Below are 26,923 nucleotides of genomic sequence, written 5' to 3' on the forward strand. Positions count from 1 at the left end.
CCATTTAGCCCAGATAACCTTAACCTGACAAGTTATCTAGCGTTAAGCCTCTGATCGCAGTATAAAGATGCTGGAAAACCTTGAACTGCAGAAGCTGAGGAGAAACTTCTCCAGAAGTTAATTTCCGTCAATGTGGGCAGAAAGCTGGGTCAGCCTTTCCCAACCCAGCATGATCCACCACATGCTCCAGACTGGTGGAGAGCGCTCGCTGGTTGGTTTGAATCCCTTTTTTTCCCTGAAAGCATGAAGCCCAGCAAGCGGTAGGTTGATAATACAAAGAGCTTGGGGAGAAACCCAGAAGTCAACAAAGGAGAGGTTACAACAGCTCTCATGGTAGCTGTATGGGGAGCCAGAGCCAATCCATCCTTGCGAATGGTTACCTTGTACAAATACAGAAATACATGTGATTATCACTAGAGCTCATGTAGGTGTGCAAGTGGCTGGGTTGTGGGTCCCTGGGCTGAGACACCATACCCATGATTAGAGGGTCGCTGGTTGTATGGTTTGAGCGTTAGGCCCTTAATCTCCATTACTCTAGCGATTGGCTGAGCTGGCTCTCTCAGCAGAATATCGCTTTGGATAAAAGTCTCTGCTAATGAAATAAATACGGACTGGGCCGGGTGGGGGGGCAACGGGAATCAAGCCTGCAATTCTGGTGGTGTGAAGCTGAACTGCCGTTTTCAGAGCAGTAGTAAAAAACGCAGGTGGTTTCTGAAGAACTGGCCCATTGCTTTACTTCATGCCTTAGCATCACATTCATTGCTTAGCAGAAATTCAAGCGCCTGAATAATAACCTGAATGAATGTCTTCCATTGGAATTCTGCCTCATATTACTCTAGTTTGGAGCCTCGGTTCCCGTCACACTATTTAAATTTGTGACCTTTTAACGTCCGATACGATAATGTCCCAAACTGTTTCTTGTTCTGGCCACACTCTGATTGCTCTGTATCAACAGATATAAAACCTCATATATGGCCCCGTGAAACACTCACGGGGGATTCTGTGCATTGGGGAGGGCTTTCAAGGTTGTAAATCGTATCAGTTCGCACCAAGGCACGCCTACAGCCGGCCTCGGCCTGGTCTTCACCTCCTTTATTGTCCCCAGTTCGGGTTTCGAACAAGAGATGAACGTGAAACTCAGACACCGTGTCTGACGGTCACAGAGTTTGCCACCAGAGGCGGTAGATGAATTATATTACTGTGCAGTCGTAAAATGTTTTTTTTTTTCTTTATAAAAGAAGTCGAGGACAGGACGTGTCTCAGAGCTAAATGTGTCCCTCTGTACTTACCCAGGAAGGCCCAGCCTGCTAAATTACGACTCCATATTTGAAGTAACATTGAAGTTGTTTTCTGCCCCGGGTGCTGCAATGAATTCTGTAAGGCGCAATAATGGCTTAAAGACGGTTCGCAGCAGCGAGATCGAATTCCGCGACTGCAGCGGCTCTCCCGACACGCTTTGTTTTACCGCCGCCCGCATAGCAGAGTCTGGCAGGGAGCCAGGCGGACCCCAGCTTTGCGAGGCATTTCCTTTCGGGCAGATTTATGGCCGGCCCGGGTGAGGCGGAGCCCTGCTGACTTCTTGCAGAGGGACGGCACAATGGCCGCCCCCCTCATTCATTCAGACGGCCAATTTACACCCTATTCTGCCCAACACCTGCTCGCATTGTTTTGCAAGCCGCCTTTTGGCAGGGTTGGGGGGTGGGGTGGGGGGACAGGATTGTCTCCTCCACAGAGGCCAATAAAACACATTCTCAAATGATAACGTGATCTCCGCAGAAATAGTTGGATCTTCACAACAATAACAAAGACAACCTTAAGCGAGAAGTAGTCGGTGCTTCTGGCTTTGGACGTCTATAAATTATGCATCTGATTGGGTGGTGACCGGTGGAGCGTGGAATGTAACCTCAGGTCAGAAATCACTAATATGATAAAAATGTGTATTGAAATAAATGCTTTCCCTTTTGCGGTAGGTGGGCCCTCTAAACAAATTCACGGTGATGTTTGCAAAGGTCTCCTGTGCCTTGAAAATCAACGTCATTCTTGTGGCAGTTAGATGATGATGGTTATATTGTGTGCCGTTCTCACATGTTCCGTTTTCCATGTGGGTATCTGTGTCGCTCTGAGCCCGTGGCCCTCCCCCCCAGGGGGTGCGTGAGTCACAAACCGAGGGGAGACGTGGGCCTTTGATTTCCCCCATTCTGCTGTATACTGTTCCCACAGAGCGTGCACTCCGGGACACTTGACCCACAAGTGTAACTCGGCAACCGGTGGCCATAACAGAGGTGGTGGTGGTGGGGGGGGAGCGAGGGGGGCGTTTATAGTCTCCAAACCTGCAGCGTCACTGAAACTCCGCAAAGAAGTGATGTCGCCATTAAACAAAGCAGCCAATGAGAAAACATTCAACAAAAAGCAGGGAAACCTATAGGATGATCTCAAGGGCCCTAATTGGATTGATCTGGGTTGGGGGCCAAATATCACATGCTTTCATGGGGCCCAAAATTTCTAGAGGCCCCCCTGATTAGAAATGAGACGTCCTGATGACCAGAATTTCATTTAAAATCAATGAAAAACAACTTTGTCTTAGTTAAATTTCACTTAGCATCCCTGATTGATTTTTTGCACACTGTGTCTCAAATTTCCTGATAACCATTTTATATTTTTGTTCCCTTAATCTGCTAATAAATGGAAGGATGAAGAAATTAATGCGTAAGACAGAGTCCTTACTGTCACAGGAATAAAGTACCAAAACAGGTCAGAACAAGACACCCACCAATTGCTTTTCTATTTACTAGCTGAAAATGTAGACTATTTATTGCTGGTTTGGAGCATATTAATAATATTGAGGGCAGGTCCAATTATCAAGAATGTTCTAGTATCCATCCATCCATCCATCCTATCCAACCTGGGGGAGGAACAAAGGCGAGCCGGGACCTCGATGGCCAGACTAATCACACCCTGCCTCCTCTGCACTTCAAAGGCTGCTTTGGCGACCGGCATGGGCCCGCAGCAGTGGCCGTCTGACAGGGGATACCCCTCTGATGTCTCCCAGGGACAGCTGAAATGAATGAGAGGCTCTGCTCGGATTTCTGGGAAATATTTCCAGCTTTGACACACCATAGATTCTGCGCATGACTGTTACGTTACGTTAGGTGAGCAAGCACTCGGAGTGCAACACAAGCAAAATAATCGGAATCCAGCATGGCGGCTCGCAGCGCCTCACCATTTTATCCGCTTTTAACATGTTCCGTGTATTAATGATAAGCATCCAGGACGCTTACAGCACACAGAGGCGTCATAACTGTACAAAAATAATTTTAAAAGAACCTATACATTCAACGAAACAAAAACAAGGACATCCTTTACTTTCCATACCGTTACCTAAAGTGACAGTGAACGAAAACCGCTGAAATACGGCGCTTAATGTAATAATAAAATCGATAAATCGAATCATACGTTACGTTACATATCATCATCACATCACTGGAATCTGTTTATATGTTGTTTTCTTCATCGAGCTCAGATTTTGCCTGACGTCATCGTTAACATAATCAAAGTTTATTAATATTTCAGCAGCAGGCTGGAGTTTGGTAGGTTTTCTATTACCGTCTGGTTAAAATTTAATCCCCCGCCATGACTTCAAAGAGGTTGAAGATGCAATCTGAAAGAAAGATGGATACCCCCCCCCCCCCCCCACACACACACACACACACACACACACACACACACACACACACACCGCCATTCTGCAGCGGCAGCCGCGGCGCTGAAAGTCAACAGAGTCACTGCAGTCATCCGACTCGTCGCCTGAAGTCAGAGACGTCTCGTCCTGCACTGTGGCCCACGCTGTCTGAACGCAGCCTATTTAAATCCGAGACACACTCCACGGTGTTCATGTATCGCTAATTATAAGATCTAATATACTACTAGTATCACAGATATGTGGATTTATTGAACCCGAATACGTGTGGGTTTTCCTGTTCTTTCATTGTGCCTGAATGTGGCCTGGGGTTTAACATTTAAATGAAAACCATGCACCCTGACGGATAGCGTCCAGTAACTAATTATACGCGGACGGATTAAGCATTATATTTTTAAATGTTAAGTACTATATTCCGAATGCTTGTGTTTTAAGTGTAAACTGTTGCGAGGTATATTTAGTTACATTTGCTATATCAGTAGGCATCTTCACATATTTTATAAGAATATAATGGGCGGCATGCAGTGGCGGCGCAGTAATTTAATATTAAAGGTGCTACAGACAGCTATTATTTAGAGCGGGTGCTTTAACATTCTCGCTTCAAGATAAGCAATTTAAGATAATATAATACTAGATGAATTCTACCTTCTAGCTCACTCAGCCCCTGTGCGTATTTTGGACAAAAAATACTACAAGTAGTCTATAAAAACAGCAAAAATGCATTATATGATTTACAGATAGTTTAAAAAAGAAACAAATATTTTAAGGGTGATGTGGGGGTACAATGATCGCTAGAGCGCTCCCAAGCTCCTCCCTGGCGCCGTCACAGGTCATGACAGGACAATTTTGAGAAACAAAAATCGCCCATTTCGTTAGTACTTGCAAACTCAGGAACAGTGTTATCTTCTCCCACCGACAGCGCTTTAATATCCTTCGACTGCCCCCTAGCGATCGACATTTTTTCTGCGAAGAGGTTTATGGAATTTACTGGGGAAAATAATCTACTTCACCCTTACATTCACATTCACTTTTGTCTTTTCACAGTTTGAACCCAAAAGTGAACAATTTACTGCGCATTTATATTACAGTAAGAAGCAAGATGTGCTTAGGTATAATGAAGAATCGATGCCTGTGGATTTTGAAAGTAAATTTATTACAAGGAGATTTTCCGCCTCAGAACTGTTGACTTGGTGCGTTTTGCTTATTACCCAAAATCTCTGTAAACTCCTCACAATGTAACGTTCTTGATCTGATATTCTGGAACGACCACATACAGCACTAACAGTCATATCTCATTGTAAATTACTTAATAAAAGCATCGTGGTATGATGCTTAGCCAAACTCCAACTGAATTTCCAAACCCATTCTGCATGCGGTCATACTTTCTGCCTTCAGATTCTGTGCTCTCATACAATTCCAGGAAAAAGTAGTGACATAACAGTCACATAGACTTCAGGGGACTTATCATGAATATAAATTATAATTCTGAAAATAAATAATTACTGGGATGTACCGGTCAGCTCTGGCAAAGGGGTATCTTTTTCTGACATCTGACGTCAGATTTTGTGACCCCCCAGTGTGTCTTGTGAAAAGCCTTGATACAGCATTCAGAACGCTTCATCTTTTCACCGTTTTTAGACACGTACGGTTTCTTCATATTATATCGAGCATTCCTGATTGTGAAAGTAAATGTAGTGCACCAAGATACACGGTATCACACATCACAAAAATAAAACGCCAAATAAACAGCCGTGTAAGTATCGGAACGATAAGAAAATTCAAAAGAATAACTATCATGTCGTTTTAAAACAAATCTACATTTACATACATGAATATATCCTTTGTCGATAGTTCTATGTAGCTTCCATGCACCCCATTTGAAATAAATCAAAATAAATTAAAAAGGGAGTAAAATATGGTGTAAAATAGTTGCAACCTCGGCTATATACTTTGCAGCTCAGAAATACCCCTATATTAGGCACCTATATAAATCGCAAATGTTGGTTTTGAAAGACGAATACGAGTTTCCAATAGGCTAATAGCTTCTGAGATAACACTAAGAAATACAAATAAGAGGACGGAACAGAAAGTGGAAACGCTGCTGCCCTGAAAAATGTGAATTAATTGTGGTACGTTAAATGAAAATGGTAAAATAATTACGGTACGGAAAATGCTCGGGCACGTCTGCAGGAACATTCCGCATATTCCCAATAATGTGTGAAACAGCGCCCCTAGAGTCACAAAATATGGCGTAACACCTGTTAGTACGGGCGCAAGGCAGGGAATATGGCGCGCCAAACCATCCATGTCACACACACATTTATACCTACGGGCAGTTTTGCAAAACCAGTTCACCTTAGCATGTTTTTGGACCTATGGGGCAGAGGGGTGCGGCCTAGAAGACAATCGGCGTCGTTCCGCCCCATGTTCATTATTATTATTAATATTATTATTATTATTATTATTATTATTATTATTATTATTATTTGCCTCAACTCTATACGTAGGCTCTTAGCGACCGTATAGACTTCATTCCTCTGAAATATTCTTATTAATGTACGCCTACATATGTTTTATACTCATATACATTTTTTTTTGGGGGGGGGGGGAATCCTATATATGAGAAAACGCAGTACTGCAGTCTTCGTTATTTTTTTTCTACTTATCGATCTTGTACGTGATACTGTATCTGATCAGGCACATGCAGCTTTTTACACTTCGTATCTCGTGTTTCACACCTGTGTGGCACCTGCATCAATTCTTGTTAGACAGGAAACCGTGCGGGGTTTGCTGTGCCTGCATGTCATGCAGTCGTGCCCTTCACAAGTACTTGTTGGCCCCAAGGAGCGCTGCAACTCGGTACGTTTCCTCTGTATCTGTACGTGGGGGATTGGGAAATGTATAATAGTTATCCTGATTTTGCTTTGCTTATGTAATCTGGGGAAGTAGGTGGTGGCTGTCTACCACTGACGTGATCTAGCTTTAATTGCTTTTCTATTTCAGTTAGTCTTCTCTGTGTTAAGTAAGATAAAAATCAAAAATACAATGGGATGCAGTAAGGCAGACCTGCTGGGGCCCAGTCACACAGTAGGCCTACATGATAATGTGGTGTTTTGAAATCCTGCATTTGTTATTTGTGCTTAATGGCATTTTATCAGGTACTGGCTGTCTCCACCACCTAGGAATAAGGAATCCCTTATCGAGGACCCATCAGGCGGCGGGGAATGTGGCGGCGATGAAAACAGCCGGAGCGCACTAACACGGGGTGGGTTTAACATCCTCCAGCAGCCGCCTCGGTAGAGACTGCGAGAGCAGCCGTGGCACCCTTTTCTTAGGAGTGTAGCTCTCTCAGAGTGACTAAATATTCATCGCAGGTGTGTTCACATTCCCCCGAATCATTATTCTGCCGATTTACTTGTATTAACTTATAGTACTATATAACGTCATTAGTAGCCTATTTCGGTTATGTGGCAAGTAAATTCCTTTTCCTAATGGAAGTAAACGGTACACGCTGAATTCCTGAAGTGAGTTTGCCGTAAAGGTCAGCATTAACCGGTTCAGCGTTTCACCGAGAGTATCATTCACTTTAAGTATAAAGGGATCTAGGCATCCAGTGAGCATTTCAGAAGTAGTTGACTATTTTTAGATTTTATACTTCATTGATCCCAAACAGGATATTTTGCATTTTTTAAATTTTAGTCTTTGAAGAAGGAAAATAACTTAAGAAAACGGTATATTAATTGTCACCCTATGTATTTATATATTAATGCCTTGGTTTGGTCGTTCCCTCCATTCATCCATCCATCCATTTCTATGACTGCGCATCTAATAGATGTTTTGATATATCTATTAATAAAAAAATACTGACAATAAACAAGATATTCGCGCTGTTGGCGCCATCTAATGGAAGAATGCCTGAACAACGTGAGTTTAACATCCTTTCGGGAAGTTTGTTCTCTTGGTTTGTACACAGATTTCTTGGTACTTGTGAAGTTCAATATAACTGACTGTGGTGCCTCCTCGGAAGATGAAGCCCTTGTCGGCATAATTTCCCACCTAGTTCCAGTTCACACTTCTTTGTCCTACCCTCGCTCCAGTTCTGCCTTATCTGTGATCTAGCTTCTGAGTACTTGACAAACGGTGACAACTTCTCTGGGGTAATTTCCCATGTTTTTAAATCACTCTTTGATGTTTGTTTCAGGAGCAGCAGCAGACCTTACAACAACTGTATGATTTATTCATACAGTTTTATTCATAAATTTATTTTTGCTGTTTCTGCATTTTATTCGTAGTAGACAGGTAGTCATGACCAGGGACGGATTATGGGTTGTGTTCGTGAGGCCCCCCCCCCCACCACCACCAGCACCACCACCACAGCCACCACAATTCAAGGGCCCTTGGCAGCCAAACGCCCTCCCTATAGGGTCAGGGGCCCTTGTAGGCAGAGGATCAAAGAATGTAGGCCCTCTAAAATAGACAAACGAAAATACATTGTTGATAAGCGTTGCAAATTGTTTTGGGCTAGGGGCCCCACGGGCCCCCTGCACCCCAAGGGGCCCTGGGCAGCGGCCCCGCTGGCCCGGTCCGTAATCCGTCCCTGGTCATGACATACCTTAAGTAATTCATATCAGTTAACTTTTATAGGCTTATAATGGGGACTTTCACTGATTGAAATTTTGGCCTATACTGCATCCGAGGCTGCCAGTCTCAAACATTAGATCTAACTGTGTCCTCTGCTTTTGCTGTACATCTTATTTCTGCTTTAACCTGTTGTTCTCTTGCTGTTGTTTTTACTTGGATGTGACTCACTAACTTAAAAGTGGGTAGCACACATATTTATAGTTTATTAAACAAATGTTGGCATGTTTTGAAACAGAGCCTGTCTACAAATTATCATGAAATTCCCTACCAGCTGTTTGACTGCAGGAGTCTCACAGTTGCCTGACAACCAATGGGATCACGACAAGGGGCGTGGTTTATTGGAACTGGGTTGGAAATTGTGTACATGCTGTCAGAGGTACCCTGTGGATCCACATTCCATTACAGTAGAAAAGTTGTTTGGAACAAGTCCCAAACCACAGACCATGTGACACTGCCAAATAATTAATGTACTTGGGTAAAAATCTGTCAGTAATCCATTTTTACAATATTGCAGGCCTGTTGTTAACTTATAGTATTATATTGCTAGTTTACTTGGTGCCATAAGAAAATTAAGTGCCATAAGAAGATGTCAGTCTTTTAGAGTACAAGGAAACAGATGAAGAAGATTGAAGTCTTGAAAAGAAGAATGAAAAGAATGACAACATTTTTATCTTTATGTTTGTAATATTTTAGTCTGTGTTTGTCTTTCTTTGGCAGTAGATGGACTTGAATGCCGTGTGGGTAACAGCCGTAGTTTTACAGGTTGATTCCGAGGTATACGATTACAGCTGCGGCTTCTCCACATCCCCTTCTTGGTTTTGAGAGATGGAGAGGCAGAGAGATTTCCTGGACAGTCAGTGTAGTCGCCCCAGTGAGAGCGACTCTGCCACCTCCCTGAATTCCGATACTGTTAAAGATTTCAGGAGGAAACTCAAATACTTCTTCATGAGCCCCTGTGAGAAATTCAACGCACAAGGGCGAATATCTTGGAAACTGCTTCTACAGATCCTTAAAATCGGACTCGTCACAGCCCAGGTATAAATTAAACAACAGTTATTTAGATGTGGATGATTTTGCGTTCATTTGCTCTTTGTAATACTGTATGCCGCATGGCAGTCTCACATTACGTGCATTTACCTGCCGATGTCTTTCTGCCTTACAGTTGATCTCCTTTGGACTCGGTAACCAGATGATGGTCACATTTGAAGATGAGATTTTGGTCACACTCAGGCATCTACTTTTGAAAGGATATATTGACAGAAATATTGAGAATTATGCCGTATACACAAAGTCTGAAGTGTATGACCACATCAATTTTATTGTTGATCAGGTAAAATGACCATTTTATTGGAATATATACACTGATAAACTTGGACTTACTGTGTGTTTTGGTTAATGTGTCCTTATGTTTGTGACCTTCCTGTCTGGACACTGGTTTTGGAATGATTCCAGGAGAGTCACCAGCTGCTGTTGTCTGGGAGGGGGGGGGTCACGAGGTTCGATGTGATTTATTCACTTGATTTCTGACTGCTCATCTGGTTGAGTCGGTGTTGTTGACTCCGCTCACCAAAATTACTGCCAGCATTTTGCGAAACTACCAAACCAGAAATCGTTTCCCTGCACAGGTTACTTTAATGCAACAAAAAAAAAATTGCCCACTTAATTGCTATTAAAAAACGTTTTGACGTCCGACACTGGTGTAAACTGCATAAGCAAATACCAACTTTCCAAAGCATATGCTATTTTACGCGGGTTACCTCACCAGTACGAATTACGAAAATAATTTCTTCATACTGTATGAAGAAATTATTCGGTTTTAGCCATTTATGTGTACTTGTGTGTTGTGCAGCTTTATTCAATATTTGTAGGTAGCAATATTTCAACAGGCATATTTGAAACATTTTTATTTATTATTATTAGTATGTACATTTGGGGAATCTTTCTGCGGGCAACCATGCTTACGAGAAGGACGGCGAGAAGTATTCGCCTCTTTCCATATGCCAGGACTTCTACAGAAAGAGCTTGATTTTTCCAGAAAATGAGACCTTCCACATTGATCCCCACGTTGAATCAGGTACCGGGGTCCAAGTGACCCGTCCATCTCTATAAAGTACATTCGCTTCAGCGAAAAAATGTCATGGAATAAGTGATTGGGTGGAAAACATTTCTCGTTGGTTTGCGTGACCACAGAAACAAGAAGTTAACTATGTACTCAGACGTGTGTTTCAGATCCATATATAATTATTAATGTCATATTTTCCTTCCCGATTAACATTTAGGTATTTATATATATCTCACAGTATAAATGGCGTCTTTTTTGTTATTTCTGGCAGAGTGCTCGGACATATATCCATCGCAGCTCCTTGCAGACCCTACAATTATGAAAAAACAGTTGAATATCACTCTGGATTTTAAAAGGTGCTTTAAAAATAAGTTTTTGAACTGTCTGAAAATTCTACCCACAGCTAATTTGTGCAGTAAATCCCCCAAAAGTAGTCCTGAAAGCGCACGACCAAATTTTGATGGAAATTAATCCGAATTGTGTTGTCCTGTGATTTTGATTGTTGACGATGGGATCAAAAGCGTTGTTCTGGGGATTTTATTAGACAATTTTCTTTCTTGTCCTCAAGGCTGATTAGAATAAAAATTCATTTCGTATTGAAGGCCATAAACGTGCAAACGCTGTTTCATCAGGAGTTGCCTGACTGCTACGTCTTCGCTGTGGCGGTAAGCTTCCCATTTCTGTCCCAAACGGAAAGTATCCTTCAACCCCCAAAGAACCAAAAAAGCTTTAAAAAATACAACTATTTCTGCTATGTTTGCGTTACGGACTAGTGCAAATAGTTTTCGCAAAAAATATATTTCTAAATTCATATTTGTTTTAGACCAGATAAATAGCCAACAACACGAATACAAGCTTTGAATAATCATTTGAGATACAAATAGGTCTGAACCACTGTGCATTAAGTAGCCTAGTGGAATGAACCGCTTTGATCTAGTTTTAAAAACCAGCACTGTTAGTGTTCAGCTTCGGACCATCACCGAAATGCGTGCTTATGTTATTTTCTCACACTACAGACCACGTTTTATAACATTGCTCAAAGTGGACGCATGAAAATGACTCTGAACAGCAAAACTGACATTAAGGAGTGTAAAGACGGGAATGTTACATTCACGTGTAAGTGTTTCGTCTATTTGTGATCACCAGTATTTTGTGTTTTTAGATGGGAGGACAGCGCTACTGTTCGGCATCACAGTGTTATGAGTCGCTCTGGAAAAGGGCTGCGTTTACTCTATTTAGACAACAGGTGGCGCAAAACGGCCAATAAATCGAGAGGCCTAAAATATGTGTTGTTGCACAGCTTAGTTTTTCAAAATGCTTCAATAAATAGCGATATGTATACGTCATGACATAATATAAGTCATTTTCAGTTCCCAGGAACATCCATTACGTGACGTTTGACTCTTTCATCATCCTCACCTGTTTGACGTCGCTGCTTCTGTGCGCTCGCTCGCTAATCAAGGGGATTCGGCTGCAGTTCGTAAGGAAAACCTTTAGTCATAAGGCTGTACGGTGGGAATAGTGTGAAATGTCTGATCTACATGTACGTGTGTTAATCTCATTCAGGAATACAGTGCCTTTTTCCAAACCCTACACAATAATGTACCACCATGGTCAGATCGCATGGAGTTCGTGAATGGCTGGTATATTCTGATTGTATTCAGTGACTCCTTGGCAATATCAGGCTCTCTCCTCAAAATCGGAATCCATCTGAAGGTATTTTTACACGACTGGGATTATTGAAGTATATCTAATACAGGTCTATTATATCTGACATTGGGGTGGCACGGTGGTGCAGTGGTTAGCACTCATGCCTTTGGGACCTGGGCTGAAATATCCACCAGGGTTCCATGTGTGTGGGGTTTGCATGTTCTCTCGCATGTGTGCCGTCATGGGGTGTCCTCTGGGTACTCTGGTTTCCCTCCACAGTGTGCATGTGTGAGTGTATGGTGTGTGAGTGTATGGTGTGTGAGTGAATGGTGTGTGAGTGTATGGTGTGTGAGTGAACGGTGTGTGGGTGTGTGAGTGTATGGTGTGTGAGTGTATGGTGTGTGAGTGAACGGTGTGTGAGTGAACGGTGTGTGAGTGTGCCCTATGATGGGTTGGTGCCCTGTCCTGGGATTTTCTTCTCCTTGTGCCCATAGCTTCCTGGATAGCCCTGTGACCCTGAATAGGACAAGTGGTATCAGAAGATGCATGGAGATCCTACGTTTATGTGTCTCTGAAGTGTGAATCACTCAGCCCAATCGTCTAATTCATTGAATCTGTATTTTGTTAGCCCTGTCTAGCCCCTTGAAATGCTTTGCTAATATTCAGATTCATGTATGTTAATCCATTTTTAAAAATCTTCCCCATTACTATTTTTCTTGCCGTTAAGCTTTGAGCAGGACCCTCCTGGGGCATCGCAGTTGCACCAGCACAGAGCTTCATGTAGAGATAGCACAGTACCCTTCTATACCAGTTTACTGTAGCCCATTTTTAAAAATAAAGCAGTTTGCCAAGTTTACTGATCGTCTGGTTTGCAGTGTAAATATTATAGAATTATAATTAACATTTGTTTACTGGTTTTTCTTTTTCAGAATTTTACCAGTTATGACGTCTGTAGTATTCTGCTGGGTACAGCCACACTGCTGGTCTGGACAGAAGTTATCTGGTACCTCAACTTGTTTCAGAAATATAACGTAAGGTGCTACGTTGATTTTTTAGCACAGATTGCAGTTCCACTTTGATGGTGAATGCAGGATGTCAGTGTGGCGATTGAGCAACTGGGCTTGTGACTAGGAGGTCACTGGGTCAATGTTCTGGAAGATGTCCAGCTCTGTAAATTTACATTTATTGAGCCGATACTTTTGCCCAAATTGACGTACAAGTGAGCTTGGGGGTTTTGCTGAAAGCCGCCTGAACTGCCGACATTGCAACAAGCGCAGGATCTTGTAAATGTGTTCAGGTGTAAAAATAAATTAGGATATTTAAGATGTGAGGCATACCCAAAAGTATACACACCCAGATGAAGTTGGCTGATATTAATCTGTTGCTCCATGCACAGCCTGTGAGTTTTCTAATCCTGAGACCGTCTTGTTAATTCCGCAGGTCCTAACCCTTGCCCTAAAGGCAGCCTTTCCAAATGTCCTCCGGTTCTGCGGATGTGTGATCGTGATCTATCTTGGTTACTGCTTCTGTGGCTGGGTTGTGTTAGGACCGTACCACTCAAAAGTAACCCCTCTACCTCTTTCTCTGCAATCCTGCACGAACCTGCTAACTCATGTTGTGTAATTAACAAATAATATTGGTCTGTTTGGTCTTTTTTTTTTTTTTGGGTCCAAAGTTCCAGACTTTGAACACCGTGTCCGAGTGCCTGTTCTCCGTCATTAGTGGAGACGTCTTCCACACCTTCAAGAACATACGGAGATCGAGTTATCTGGTGTGGCTCTTCAGCAGACTGTACCTCTACTCCTTTGTTTTGCTCTTCGTCTACATGGTTTTCAGTCTCTTCATCTCGCTTATCACAGACACATGCAACACCGTAAAGGTTGGTTTCTTTATCTGGTGAATCGCATTGTTTTTTATTAAAGGAAACTGAGTCATTAGTTGTTATTTTCTCCCTTTAAGCAACAGCAGCAAGACCGCCGGACGGAGTCGGCACTGAGAGCGTTCATAGACTGCAAAGACCTGCCGGATTCAGGGAAGTTCACGCTGGACGAGGAACCGGATTCATGCTCTTTTTGCAACTGCTTTCGGTGTGTCACGTAGTCTGTGAAACAGACCTTATTCAGAAAGGGCTGTTGTGTATGTGGGTTTTCTCTGCAACTCCTTAATTAGAGTACTAATTAGAGGAGTGATTGGCTGAAGAGTCCTCGCACCTGGGTTTGAACAGCTGACCTAAAGGTTACCCCAGAAACCTGCACACACACCGGCCCTTTGTGGATAGGATCGCCCACCTGCTGTTGGGCAGTGGTGGGAATAACTGCCCTTGGAAGTGAGCCGGATCATATAGCTCCTTCACCGCCCTTTTCTTTTATCCCTTCTTACAGGGCAGGGGTTACTAGGTTTATCTACAAAGTAATCAGTGGGATAGTGATAGGGCAAGATTTGGATCAGATTCACACTTACACATCCCACTGATATAATCTCATTTCTTATGTGTGGACTAGGTTTAGCAGCCCTCTCGCTCTCGCTCGTTGAGCTGGGGAGGAGGTGCCAATTTTGAACATTGTGTTAACGAGCAGTAACTAAAAAATCCTGCTTATTCTGCCTTTGAGAACCATAACACGATAACCGACATCTCCCGCGACTGACTGGTGCTCCCTGTTGATATAAAGGGGAGTGGATTGATTTAGGGCGGGCGATGAAATTTGGACAGAACAATAAAAAGAACAGCTTAAGTACGACTCGATTGTCTTCGTTCATACCAAGGAGTCGATACAAACAATCGGATTGTTTGCAAACGTAGCATCACTAGCAGATGGTAGTCCGTAAGGGCAGTTACATGTTCATTCAGGGGCTTTCCTTCTTGAGCATGGGGTTGGCGCATCAGCAGTCATCTAGCCAAGTGAGCAGTTGAAAACAATAGTGCATGTTCAACACACTTTCAGTTATGAACTGTGGTTCACGATCATGTTGGCCTCACGCTGAGAGTAGCCAATAAAAATCAAAAGAATGACATACATGAAGACCGTTCAGTAAACCTAATTTACAGTATTGCTGTTGATGTTAACCACTACTAATGGCAAGGCAATAATGAATCAAATTGACAATTTTCTCAAAGTTAAATTTAATACTAGGTTTGTGTGCAGTTACATTGACGAGTGGGATGCTGTTCGTACAGAATCCACTGCGTCCCACCAGGGTTTCTGTGCCAGGCTGGTGGTTTGCACAAAAAAAACACAACTCTCTCAATTTATAAAGCAAAACTAAACAGTTCGTTTTGAGTTGAATAAATTTCAGCTGAAAACTGGGTTCTTCTATAAAGGAAATTTTTTAATTTTGTACTTGGACTAAGAAGCTAAAGTATTTCAGTGCTTCATGCAATCTCTTTACTGCTTGAGCAAAGTACACAACAGGTTGCCGAGGCAATCAATAGAGATGAGCAATTTCTCAGGACAATTCCAGCACTTTCAAGAAGTACTGGACTACAACCCTGAGATATTTAAGTGTCAATCAGGCAAAATATTCCGTGTTGGGCTTTTGCAACTGTTTAGCTTTGCAAATAATTAATATTGGTGTTATATTAAGGATCGAACAGATAGTAAAACAAAGGAGGATTCTCTTTTAGTGCTTCAATAGGGTTACATCTTTGCAGCTGAATGCCATGAAAAAATGACTAAGAACGATCTATGGCCCAGATACGCTAATTAGCTTACAACCATAAAATTACACCACACAGTCTTAGCATTTAGCTGTGCTAACATTCTGTTTCCAGAACATGCAATTGTCCACAAAGATACAAGGTAATGCTGTACACATAAGTCCCTTTGGCCCATGATCCCAAGAACCTACTGGAAGTGACTGGCATGGATGCGGCTGAGCCATTCAGGGACTTTAACCGCTGTGCTGGGAACGTGAAGGATCTGGATCCGGTTGGTACCTCGGAAGTCTCTGACCACCATCCAGTCACAGGATACAGGCCATGCAGGGGTCTGTGCCTTTTGGATTGGAAGGACTGCTTTTACCCGAGGGGGGGGGGGTGTAGGGACAGGAGTGGACTGATTTCTCTGGGGGTCCCAGGTTAACATGGGTAGGGGGCCCCTAAATGGGCTATTGGAGATCTTTTTGGAGCTAAGCCCTTGAAGTCCAAGTCTGCATGTGAAGTTTCTGTAGCTATAATCGGAAAGCTGTACACATTTGGTCTTGTTAGTAAAATCATAACAGACCAAGGAAAAGAGGAACCAGGGGAATAAATATTTTATCCTATTGAAATCTTTTTTGTTTAGTTTCTTTTTAAAGATAGACACTGGTTGCCAGTTTTTGCATTACTTCTCACTTTAAGTATTTTTAACATATGTCTACTAAGTTTGAAATGTTCCCTGCAATAATCACTGTTAGCAGTATACAGATCAATTAGTGATACATGGAAAACCAGTCTGCGCATGCGTTAGCAGTTCGGGCCAGGATCGCAGTTCGGGCAGCCACAGCGTACCATCGCGTTTGTACCTCGCACGTCTGCGCATGCGCGGCACTACATTTTATTGTAAATTTTACGACGGTGCCCGATTTGTACCACTTCGTTTCACAACACTTTCATGACTCAGCCTGATCCCGTTAGTTTTTTTATCACTATTTCAGATTCATTTACAGGACAGAGAACTATAGAAATGTGTGGTATTTTCTCCATTTATTTCTAATCCAGCTGTTATGGAGTATATATATAAGTGGTACACAAGTACGCATTCGCACGCGGCATTTTTTTCTTGTAGCAGCGTAAATGCGTGCGTATTTTATGTGTATTATGAGATTATGAGAAAAACATTACCGTGCATTTTAACCTTTGCCTGGTTAATTTGTATTACTTTCGCGTTATAGTAATTAAAACGCAGTAATTTATTGTTATATGCATATAAAATAAATACGCCTTTTATATACCGCGAATGCGTAATTGCGTAGGCGACTGCATTATAGCAATAATTTCACTTGATGGAAATATAAACTAAACTTTCAGATATGGGATATATAAGTAATAGCGTTGATCCAAAAACTGGAAGTAGATGACTAGAGTGAACACTTAAAATGACAAAGAAAAATGATTATTTTTTTTAAAGTTAATGGAAACATTAACACCAGGGTTCTGTATCATGTTTCGAAAGCCAGATTTCTTGCTTAACCGGATAACTTGTCAGATTTAAGCTACCCCAGTTTGAAATGATTTTATTTTCGTTCACTTATATTCACCCCAGACTACCTTAATTCCAATAAGTAATCCGGGTTAGTTTGCTGTGAATGTAGACAATATGATTTGCAGTAAATGTAAGGATGAACAGATCGGGCAGTGCAGACGTACGAGGTAAAATCGGGCAGGTGGTATGTAAAGACAACACCAACTATTTATCTCGAGGCGTGTAACTTATTATTTCTTAATGTCATATCAGGCCTCTACAATTTTTGTTTACAAAGCTTAAAAGGCAAAAGCAGTTTTTATTTAAATGTTTGAAAATTCAATATTCAGTTCTTCATAAGGTGTATACGTAACATTAAACTGATTAGGCTAACTCTAGGCTGATAATGATATAAAATGAACAGAAAAAGATAAATCGTTAATCGCAATTATTTGTATGACAATTAATCGTAAACTAAAATTTCATGATTGTGACAGCCCTACCTCAAAGTTTCTGCATGAGTATCTTATGTTAGCCCTGGTTGTATGAATATGTGCCTTATTCAGCTCTGCAGCTTATTGCTGTATGTTGGAAGCCAAAGAATATAATTGGCTCTGTAGCTAAGCAACATGTGGCCAGACTGCTACTGTTCATTACTGAAAAAACGCCTTGAATTCTCTCAGCAGTTTGGGGTGTCTTGCCTGAGGCTCCATTATAATGTCCTCTGCCGGTTCTTGGGCTCTCTGCCATGAGTATACAAAACATTGTGGAGGCTGTTTTGCTATAATCGTGTTTTCTAGAAGATTCAATCAAAGAAATGATTGGCAGCCCAAAACTTATAGAGGTGGGGAAGTAATTGGACCCCCAAAAGACAGAGAATAATGGTAAAAACACCTTGGGGCGAGGACTCTGAGCCCTGGAACAAGAGTTGGTCCAGAAAGATGATTCTTGGGACGTCCCCTGTGACGAATATCCTGGTAAGAGATATGGAAAGTGTATAAAAATCAGTGTAATTCAGTATTAGGTGAACTTCTGCAGTGTCCAGCCTTGGTTGTAACTCCGCTGTTACAATACAACACTGACTTCAAATTCTACGCAACAACTTCTGATTCCTGATTTGGCTTAAAACGATTAACTATGACAAAAGGAAGTCGAGTAGCGTGAAGTGCCAAAGTGGACCAGTCTGTTACAGCGGAGACAGGGGCAACTTTGTCTATCCTGAAAACTTGCAAAAAATGCAAGTAACATGCATGTCGCTATCATTTAAATGATCATATTATGTAATATCCTGTAGCTTCTGGAAGTTCTCTCTCCATAGGGCTCCTACTTTTCAGGGGTCCAGGCGGCTGCCTAACCTTGCCTTGTAGTAAGTCTGCTCCTAGGTAAAGGGGTCTTTTGCCATATGGGTTAGTTTATGACAGTACCTGAACACGGTTTCATCCATGTCCTCTAGAGCAGAGGGACTTGAGAGATCAAGATGGGGCCCACATTGCATAGGAAGTCCAGTAAGAACTCCGTAAGGGGAGAGCCCTGTCCTGGAGTGAGGCAGAGGAACTGAAAAATATCCATTATACAAAGTATTGAAATATTACTTACAAGTTATATCTCCAATTGCCAGTGTTGTAAATCGTTATCTTGCTGTATTCTTATTGTCTTGTGTCTTATGTCTAATGCCCACTGTTTTTACTTTAGATAGGTAGATGCTATTGTTTGGTATAGTTATTGTGTATTGTTACTGTTATATGTGCACTGTGATCACGGAGGAACGTTTTTTCATCTCACAGAGTTGTTGGTGACAAAATGAATCATAACCTTACTGTTCGAGTTGAAGGAAATACGGAAGTTCATTAACGTGCGTTTATTACGTTTCCACGCAGCGGAGTATGTTCGTATTTACGCATCAAATAAACATTTCCAGTAAAAAAATCCTATGCGTGGGGAAAGACAAATAAAAGCGGTAAAACCAAGTGTGGCATGTTATCAGCTGCAAGTCGCCAAATGAATCGTTGTCTGGTGTTATCGGGGATAAGCACGAGGGACACCCCTACAAAAGAGCGTGAGGGCGCATAGTGATAACACGTTTTAAGTTTACACCCTTTCATCAAAATAAGTTTGGAGAAGACGAATAATGCCGTGACGTGTTCTACAAAAAATAACCTATGGTATCATTTATGTTTCCTACTAGTCATTATTCTGGCAACATTCACACTGACAACCAGAATATTTTAACGTGAACAAGCAATTGAACGTATATTTAGTGAATCGTGCCCCCTCCAGGCCACGGACAGTGCCCGGCGAAGGGTGAGTGGCACCCTGGTAGGTGCTGCAAGCACGTGACAGAACACGTTGCACTTTAACACGGTTTGGAGTGAGATACAGCGGGTTGATCGCTGGCTGCGGGGCCCGGCCGGCTGCACTTACTGCGGTGTGATGAGAGCACTTCCACACCGAAATGGAGTTTCTCGTAAGGTACAGTGAAGCAAGTGATTCCGTACGGTAAGGGTTGACTTTCGGATTTAAGTACAATAGGTTCTGATATCGGTTTAAATTGGTACTGCCTTATAATAAAAAATAAAATGAGTATGTGCTTCGAGGTTGACCTGAAGGCGATTCCTATAAACTGTGGATCAAACTGATTTTACGCTTCATGCGTGTGCAAAGCAACTTTTGGAAGCGCTTTAATTTTCACGGGATATTTAACCGTGGCGTGCACGGCGCTTAAAAAAAAAACTCAAAAAGCTACGATCAGTTTAGTTCAATAGTTCCGCTTTTGCTTGGTCGATGAAGTTTTATTATTATTTTTTTTAAGTTTTATCTGTTCAAGTCCAAAGAATATTACGATTATCACATGAATGCATGGGCTTTCTGACTAACATGGTTTCTAACTGAAAACGCACCTGAGGTTAATAATTTTCGAGAACAGCGGAATGCGCGTCTTTCCTGTTTCGTTTGCTTTAAACGCCCTCAAAACCGAATGCTACACTAAAGTCACCAACTCCCGAAACTGGAGAACATTTAACGTCCAATGATTATTAAATGCTTTTCAGTGATGCTTCGTATTTAGAGTGATTCCCGCTGTCACTGTCGAACGGTCCATTTAAAAAAATCTTGTCAGTATGATGTGTCCTTAACCGGATACGAACGGATCCTGCTAGGTTACAATTTATTTCCAAAAGGACAACAAGGTTCTTCATTTTCCCTTTCCTTTGGTTATTTAATAATAATAATAATAATAATAATAATAATAATAATAGGAAGTTCCTTTCTCTTAGGAAACCAGTGTACATTGATTTCCTTATTTTTTGCAGTACCACAATAAGCTCTGATATGTTAGAGGATGAGGAAAAGACATTAAGGGATGACCTAAAATACTACTTCATGAGTCCCTGTGAGAAGTACAGGGCACGTGGGCAGATCCCATGGAAGCTTGGAGTGCAGATACTGAAGATCATTATGATCACCACACAGGTAGGCCTAATAAGCATTTCACTCGGCGCCGATGGCTGCTATGTTGCATTTATTAACAAGTGACTTGTGGAACCGTTTAAAAAAAGTGAAATTTTATTTATGTATTTCATTTTAAGCATTAGTAAAAACCACGCTGTCGGGGCAGGTAAATTACTGTGGAAATCCAGTTACAAAGTCCACAGCAGTTTGATTACCTTTATTAAGATACAAGTCCGCTTCTCTCGTCAGAACTTTAAACTTGTTCTTTGATTTGTGGAAGTATCGTCAAGGGTTGTAACTCTGCTTTTTTGATTGTTTGTTTCAAAGCTTATCCTTTTCGGCTTGAACAATCAGCTTGTGGTTTCCTACAAGGAGGAGAACACGGTGGCTTTCAAGAGCTTATTCCTGAAAGGCTACACCGGTGTTGATGAAGATGACTACAGCATCGCCCTGTACACGCAGCAGGCAGTTTCCGACAGTCTGTTCCACGTGATAGAGCAAGTATGCGATTTTTTGCTTGTATTGTGACTTTTGCAGGAAACTGAAGTGCAAAAGCCTGGTCACTGAACAACTACATCGACTGTATGTGTCACTGGAATTTAGTCAGTTACGCAACGTCTGTTTTTGTTTGGTTTTCCCCTTTAACTGTTTAATTTTATACCAGTTCAGTATTTTACACGGGGTAACAATTCTCTAGCCCTCAACGACCTGGAAGGTTGTGTTTTTAATGGCGTTTCATGTATTTAAACTTGAGTATGTAATTTATTAATGAGAGGCTTGGCGTAGCGGAGTTCACTTTACCGGGTACCCAAAGTAAACTTGTCCTGTAGTGCCACCTGCTGGAAAGTATTAGTAAAGACAACTGCTTAAAAAAGGACTCCCAATAAAATGCGTGCGTTTATTTATATTTTATGTTTTCAGTATGCGCAGTTAAAGGACCTCTCCGTTGGACCGGTGAATTACGCTCAGAATGATGACACATGGTGGCCCATCAAGATCTGCAAAGAGCACTACGAGAAAGACAGCGAAGAGTTATACAACATCAAAGCCCAAACAGAAAAAGGTTGGTGCTCCTTACTTCAGTATAATTACTTTTGTTTGAGTCGCTTATAAACATAAGTTACATGTGCATGCATCCAGGGGCAGTGTGTGTTTCAGTGGGTTAGTGCTTGTGATCAGAAGGTCACCGGTTCAAACCTCGGTAGAAGAGTTGACCCTTTACCCTCCACCATATGCCTGGACCCCAAGCTTCATTCTGAACTGTATACATGTTTGTCTCAATGGAGAGCAAGATGGAATCTTCAAAAAGAAGTACTCCCCTGTACCTCTGCAAATGCCAAATAGCCCAATTTCACTTTAATATCTCAATAGTTTGCTTGGAGTTCAATCCAGTCACACTGAATGACAACCGATGGAAGCGTGACAATGCATCCTTCTTTGTCCTGGATTTTTACAGGTACAGATACAATTCATGTGAATACATTTAACTAGGTCAATTTCTCATTGACTTGATGTCTAATAGCTTCCCTTCGCCGCAGGCTCGTCAACGTTAAGATCACGTTCCAGCTGAAAGCAGTCAACCTCCAAACGATCCAAGTGCGCGAACTGCCGGACTGTTATGATTTTCTCGTCACGGTAAATGCTTCTCATTTCTAATGCAGCTATGCTGACTTTCATTATGGATGTACCTTGTATAGTGTCTGTTGCATTAGGATATTTGTAAATGATGCCACGATGTTTACTTGCAGATTACTTTTGATAATCACTGCCACAGTGGACAAATTAAAGTATACTTTGATATCAGTGCTCTCAGCAGCATATGCAAAAACTGGAAGATTTCCGGAACAGGTAAATATGTTTAGCATATCTTATTTTTTTTCCTTTGGTCTGAGTTCCGTATGCCTTCCGTACTCGGATGCATATGCATGTTATTCATTTTGCAGTAACTACAGATGGTCTGCTTAAATGCCTGCCATTAGATTGGTTCTCGGATGCATGCATTACATGGCAGACTGGCGAGAATCACGAGGCTCAAATGAACCAAAAGCAGGACCATAATTGAACAGCACCTTGTACAAATTATTTAAAGTTTCTTTGTTTTTTTGTTTTTTTAAACTGAACATAATATATCATGCTGTAATTCCATCAAAACAATAGCTTTTAAAAACCTACATCAAGGACCCCTGTCAGTGCTGATTTGAACTAAACCCTGTGAGATTGTCAAAGCAGCCTAGTGTTGTAGGTCAGGGCAGCTGCTCTGCAGATGGTGTCTGAAGACTCCTGAATGAAGGAGTGGGCCCTACGGCACAGGCTATTTGTTTACCTTTCCTCGTATCACATGTTGCTTTTTCCAGCCCAGAAGAACCCACATTATCTTCTGGTGTTTGATAGCATCATTATTATGGTCTGTCTGTCATCTGCGGTGCTCTGCACTCGTTCCATCTTCCTGGCAGTGAAGCTGCTCCAGGTAAGTCCTGCCCTTTTCCTCTGTCCATATCAATTCACCCACTCGTTTTTGTGCAGCCTCCTGACGTTGTCTTTTTCTTCGCCCAGAGGTTTTCCAGGTTTTTCCACGTGAACTTTAAACGCGTGGTGTGTGAGGATGACCAACGCGAGTTCTTGAACGGCTGGTACGTCATGGTCATCGTCAGTGATGCTTTGGCCATAGTCGGGTCTATCTTGAAGATGGAAATACAATCCAAGGTAGTTCCAAAATGCAGTTCTTGCATATATAATATATATTGTAGTGTGTGTGTGTAGAGAAGTGGAAGTTTATGGTTTGTCAGGATCAGCCAGTCATTTTGATACCAAGAGTACTCTAATAGTCTAGTTGACCACTGGCTCTTAACCCATGGCTGACACCATATACCATGCAGGAAAGTTATCAAAAATGGTGCATAGTGCCAGAAGTTATTTTGAGTTTCTATGATTTAACATGCGTATCACTTAAGGCCACTAGGCACCGACAGCTGTGTAAGCCGGACTTTTTAAAAATCATGTAAGATGTCAGTGGGCTTTAATCTTCATCCTTTTCATCTTCCTGCAGAATCTGACAAGCTATGATGTCTGCAGTATCTTCCTTGGAACTTCCACATTGCTGGTGTGGGTGGGAGTGATCAGATACTTGGGCTACTTCCAGAAATATAATGTAAGAAAATGGGGGGTGGGGGCTGGTGGGCGGGACTTATTTCAGCCACGCCTTCTGGGACGTGCAGAGAGCGACGCTGTTCGTGTTGTAGGTGCTCATCCTCACGATGAAGGCCGCCTTCCCCAAGGTCCTTCGCTTCTGTTGCTGTGCAGGCATGATCTACCTCGGATACACCTTCTGCGGCTGGATCGTCCTCGGACCGTACCATGAAAAGGTGCGTCTGTAGCGTCTGTGCTGTCGGCATTGTTGAGACTGGTTCTGCATGTTAGCCTCTTCAAGTCCGACGGCTGGCAGAGTTGTTTGCATTGGGCCATTGAACAAGGCCTTTAACTCCAGGGACTCGGCCTGATCCTCACCTTTTACCGAAATGTCAGTTCGGACAAAAGCGTCCGCTGAATAAGAACGGTTTTCGGAAATGACACTGGGGCAATTCAAGCTCAAAATTCCCATCCAGGGTACAACAGCTAAACTCTTCGTGGACTTATGAGCAGACGTGCTGTAGTTCATGCACAAAGAAAAGCATGACATGACTCTTAACATGGAGTGACCTGGCAATATGGGTTATAGGTAACAGCTGCTTTTACGGTCTCCCAATAAATGGGGCATTAAATGTTATCCAGGTGGTATCTAAAAATATATATATATATTTTGCATTATGCCTAGTTCCAAATTTTTTTTACTGTTACGTTTTTCTTTCCCTTTGCCCCGTCGGAAATTCCGTCTTAATCTGAAATGAAACAAACCTCATTCATTACAAGGACTGTAAGCCTAATTAGCTGATCAGGCCACGTGACTGAAAAGGTCTGTCATTTTGGCCAGCACTACCTTCCTTAGAATAACAGTCTACTCCATTGTCAGGTTCCCACAAAATCGGTTCATGTAGTTTTCAGACTTTGGCCTGTTGGTGGTGCTGTAGAGTTGTAAATAAGGAAATGAAAGCATACAATCCATCCACATATCCGGTGACCGCTTGCCCAGTACAGGGTGACAGTAAGCCTGGAGCCTAATCAAAGCAGCTTCTGTAAGACAGGGAACGACCTGGTCGGGACGCCGGTTCATCCGCAAAACTGTAAAGTGCGGTGTTTGATATAAAGTCACATACAGCTCGGACCCTGAGATATTACCATTAACCAATGACAGATGTTTTACTAGGTAACATTGCACGAATTTATCATAGTTAATAAATGCTCTCAAAAAATCTCAAAAGACAATAGGGGGGAAAAGACTTGGAGTCTGATCAAACTGATAACATGGATTTAAACCAAAAAACTTACCTCCTCACTGATGCTGGTTAATCAAACTGAGTGTAACTTCACTGTACTGAACATGCTGAGGTCTGACTGAACATCAAGTATAGCAGCATTACTTCAGCAAGTGCACGAGCACCTATCTGACCCCCCCCCTCCTCTCTCGTTTTCAGTTTGAGGGCTTGAGCCGGGTCGCCGAGTGCCTGTTCTCCCTGGTGAACGGGGACGACATGTTCCCCACGTTCGCTCAGTTCCAGGAGAAGAGCATCCTGGTCTGGCTCTTCAGTAGGATATACCTCTACTCCTTCATCTCGCTCTTCATCTACATGGTGCTCAGCCTCTTCATCGCTCTCATCACCGACTCCTACGAAACCATAAAGGTGCTCCTTCAGTCGTCCTCGTGCCATGAACACAAAAGCATGCGCTCGATTTGTGCCAGTGATCCCATCTCCGCATGCGTTTTGCATAATTAAAAACCCTAAACCATGCAAGATTACATTATACCAACGTCTTCCTCTCATATACTTTTCGTGTTTTGTAGAATTACCAGAAGAATGGTTTTCCTGTGACTGACCTTCAGAAGTTCCTGAGCGATCAGAGGGATTTTCCTTGCTCTGAGGGACCAAGAGAGCTCAATTACTGGGGGCTTTGCTGCTGCAAAAGGTAAGATCGCGCCATGCTTTGGAGAAGACATTCACGACCTGAGGAATGTGCACACACCCGGCGATGTAGAGCCTCATTCCCGCCTAAGGGGGTCGAATTACAGACAACAATATCACGTGTGCCTGCAGAAACCTCTTTTTTTGGTTATTGTACTTTTCATGCCTGCATGCAGGTTGAAGCTGACAGGTTTAAAGTTATGAAAGACTTTCTGAATTGTGCAAAAAAGCTAGACACTTCTAATTGGCAAGTTGTTTCAGTGGTTTTACTTGGCTATGAGATGAGTTGTTTTGTAGATTCCTACTGTAATTAATGTTAGTAATTATGATCTGTTCACACAGGCTTCCGAAAGATGATGGTATCTTGCTTATCTGCTGAAAATGGCTATTCTGGATGGCAGGAAATGAGGGTGGACCTCTCTGAGCTTGAGACCAAAAGCACAGATATCACTGGGGGTTGGGCTGGGCTTGGCTATGCTGAAGAACCCAGAGACGACTTAAGACACCTGAATGTTGAATGCTATATGTTGCTGGTCAACAGCAGAAGTGGATAGTTCAGATGCAGAAAGCAAAAATCCAGACCAAGATTTTGTTTAAACAAAGTGCCAGGACTCAACGAGTTGGTTGAAACTAAAATCTTGGTCTGGATTTTTACTTTCTTGACCTGAACTATCCATCTCTGATCAACGGTAGCCTTTCAAGCTCAAAATACACACTTATTCACTGCAAAAGGGATTACTGTGCCTGGTGATTTTATAGGGTCAATCAGTCATAATGCAAAAGCAATTTTTGCCCTCTGTAGGCAGAAAGATGTTGACCCCAAGGTCCTGGAGTGATGCTCTGATTTGCTCGTGGTTTCTCTTGCCTGTTAGTCAGTTGTTATACAGATTGCAAATATATACGTATTTGTATTTGCATGCTACCTGCACATAAGGTGCACTTCTGCTGAAAAGTGCAATAATGTCTCTCTTCATGTCTCGTTTCATCTCGATGGAGACTGAATATACTTGTGTTTACACCAAGCTGTACATGTGCACCGAGTCTTGCTTTGCCTGTGTCTGCATAAAAACTGTTGTGTCTTTTAATGTCTCTTTGCTTGTCTTATTTCAGGGCAGCGGTTCACTCCCAGTGTAAGGTCTTATGTTTCACCCAAACTTTCGTTCATACAAATATGTTTGTCTTGTCTTTCGGTTTGAATCCCTAGTCTTTAATA

The 26,923-nt window shown here is 42.2% G+C and overlaps 1 protein-coding gene across 6 annotated transcripts; it reads left to right on the forward strand.

Moving 5' to 3' along the window:
• Window positions 1-6,887: 6,887 nt before the first annotated feature.
• On the forward strand, window positions 6,888-26,795 carry LOC125716836 (mucolipin-2-like). Of its 6 annotated transcripts, XM_048989613.1 has the most exons (25): window positions 6,888-9,373; window positions 9,501-9,668; window positions 10,259-10,412; window positions 10,672-10,756; window positions 10,969-11,065; window positions 11,417-11,516; window positions 11,771-11,880; window positions 11,967-12,116; window positions 12,980-13,081; window positions 13,491-13,613; window positions 13,726-13,929; window positions 14,010-14,137; window positions 20,518-20,677; window positions 20,984-21,157; window positions 21,578-21,719; window positions 22,028-22,112; window positions 22,195-22,291; window positions 22,405-22,504; window positions 23,011-23,123; window positions 23,210-23,359; window positions 23,703-23,804; window positions 23,896-24,018; window positions 25,225-25,431; window positions 25,593-25,714; window positions 26,053-26,795. In XM_048989613.1, the coding sequence occupies exons 1-25, from the start codon at window positions 9,164-9,166 to the stop codon at window positions 26,087-26,089; spliced, it is 3,243 nt and encodes a 1,080-aa protein (XP_048845570.1). In that variant the 5' UTR covers window positions 6,888-9,163; the 3' UTR covers window positions 26,090-26,795. The 6 variants fall into 6 exon arrangements, with proteins under 6 accessions (XP_048845570.1, XP_048845571.1, XP_048845572.1 ...); XM_048989614.1 differs by lacking the exon at window positions 13,491-13,613 and having other exon boundaries at window positions 6,889-9,373; XM_048989615.1 differs by lacking the exons at window positions 6,888-9,373; window positions 9,501-9,668; window positions 10,259-10,412; ... (5 more) ...; window positions 12,980-13,081; window positions 13,491-13,613 and adding an exon at window positions 13,104-13,449.
• Window positions 26,796-26,923: the final 128 nt, after the last annotated feature.

The sequence above is a fragment of the Brienomyrus brachyistius genome, chromosome 21, assembly GCF_023856365.1.
Source record: "Brienomyrus brachyistius isolate T26 chromosome 21, BBRACH_0.4, whole genome shotgun sequence".
Taxonomy (NCBI): domain Eukaryota; kingdom Metazoa; phylum Chordata; class Actinopteri; order Osteoglossiformes; family Mormyridae; genus Brienomyrus; species Brienomyrus brachyistius.

Bases quoted from the DNA above. Each gene is read 5' to 3' on its own strand.
- LOC125716836 (XM_048989613.1), top strand. From the start codon at position 9,164: ATGGAGAGGCAGAGAGATTTCCTGGACAGTCAGTGTAGTCGCCCCAGT. The intron at 10,413-10,671 runs GTACCGGGGTCC...TATTTCTGGCAG, and splicing joins TGATCCCCACGTTGAATCAG to AGTGCTCGGACATATATCCA. The intron at 10,757-10,968 runs GTGCTTTAAAAA...CTTGTCCTCAAG, and splicing joins ATCACTCTGGATTTTAAAAG to GCTGATTAGAATAAAAATTC.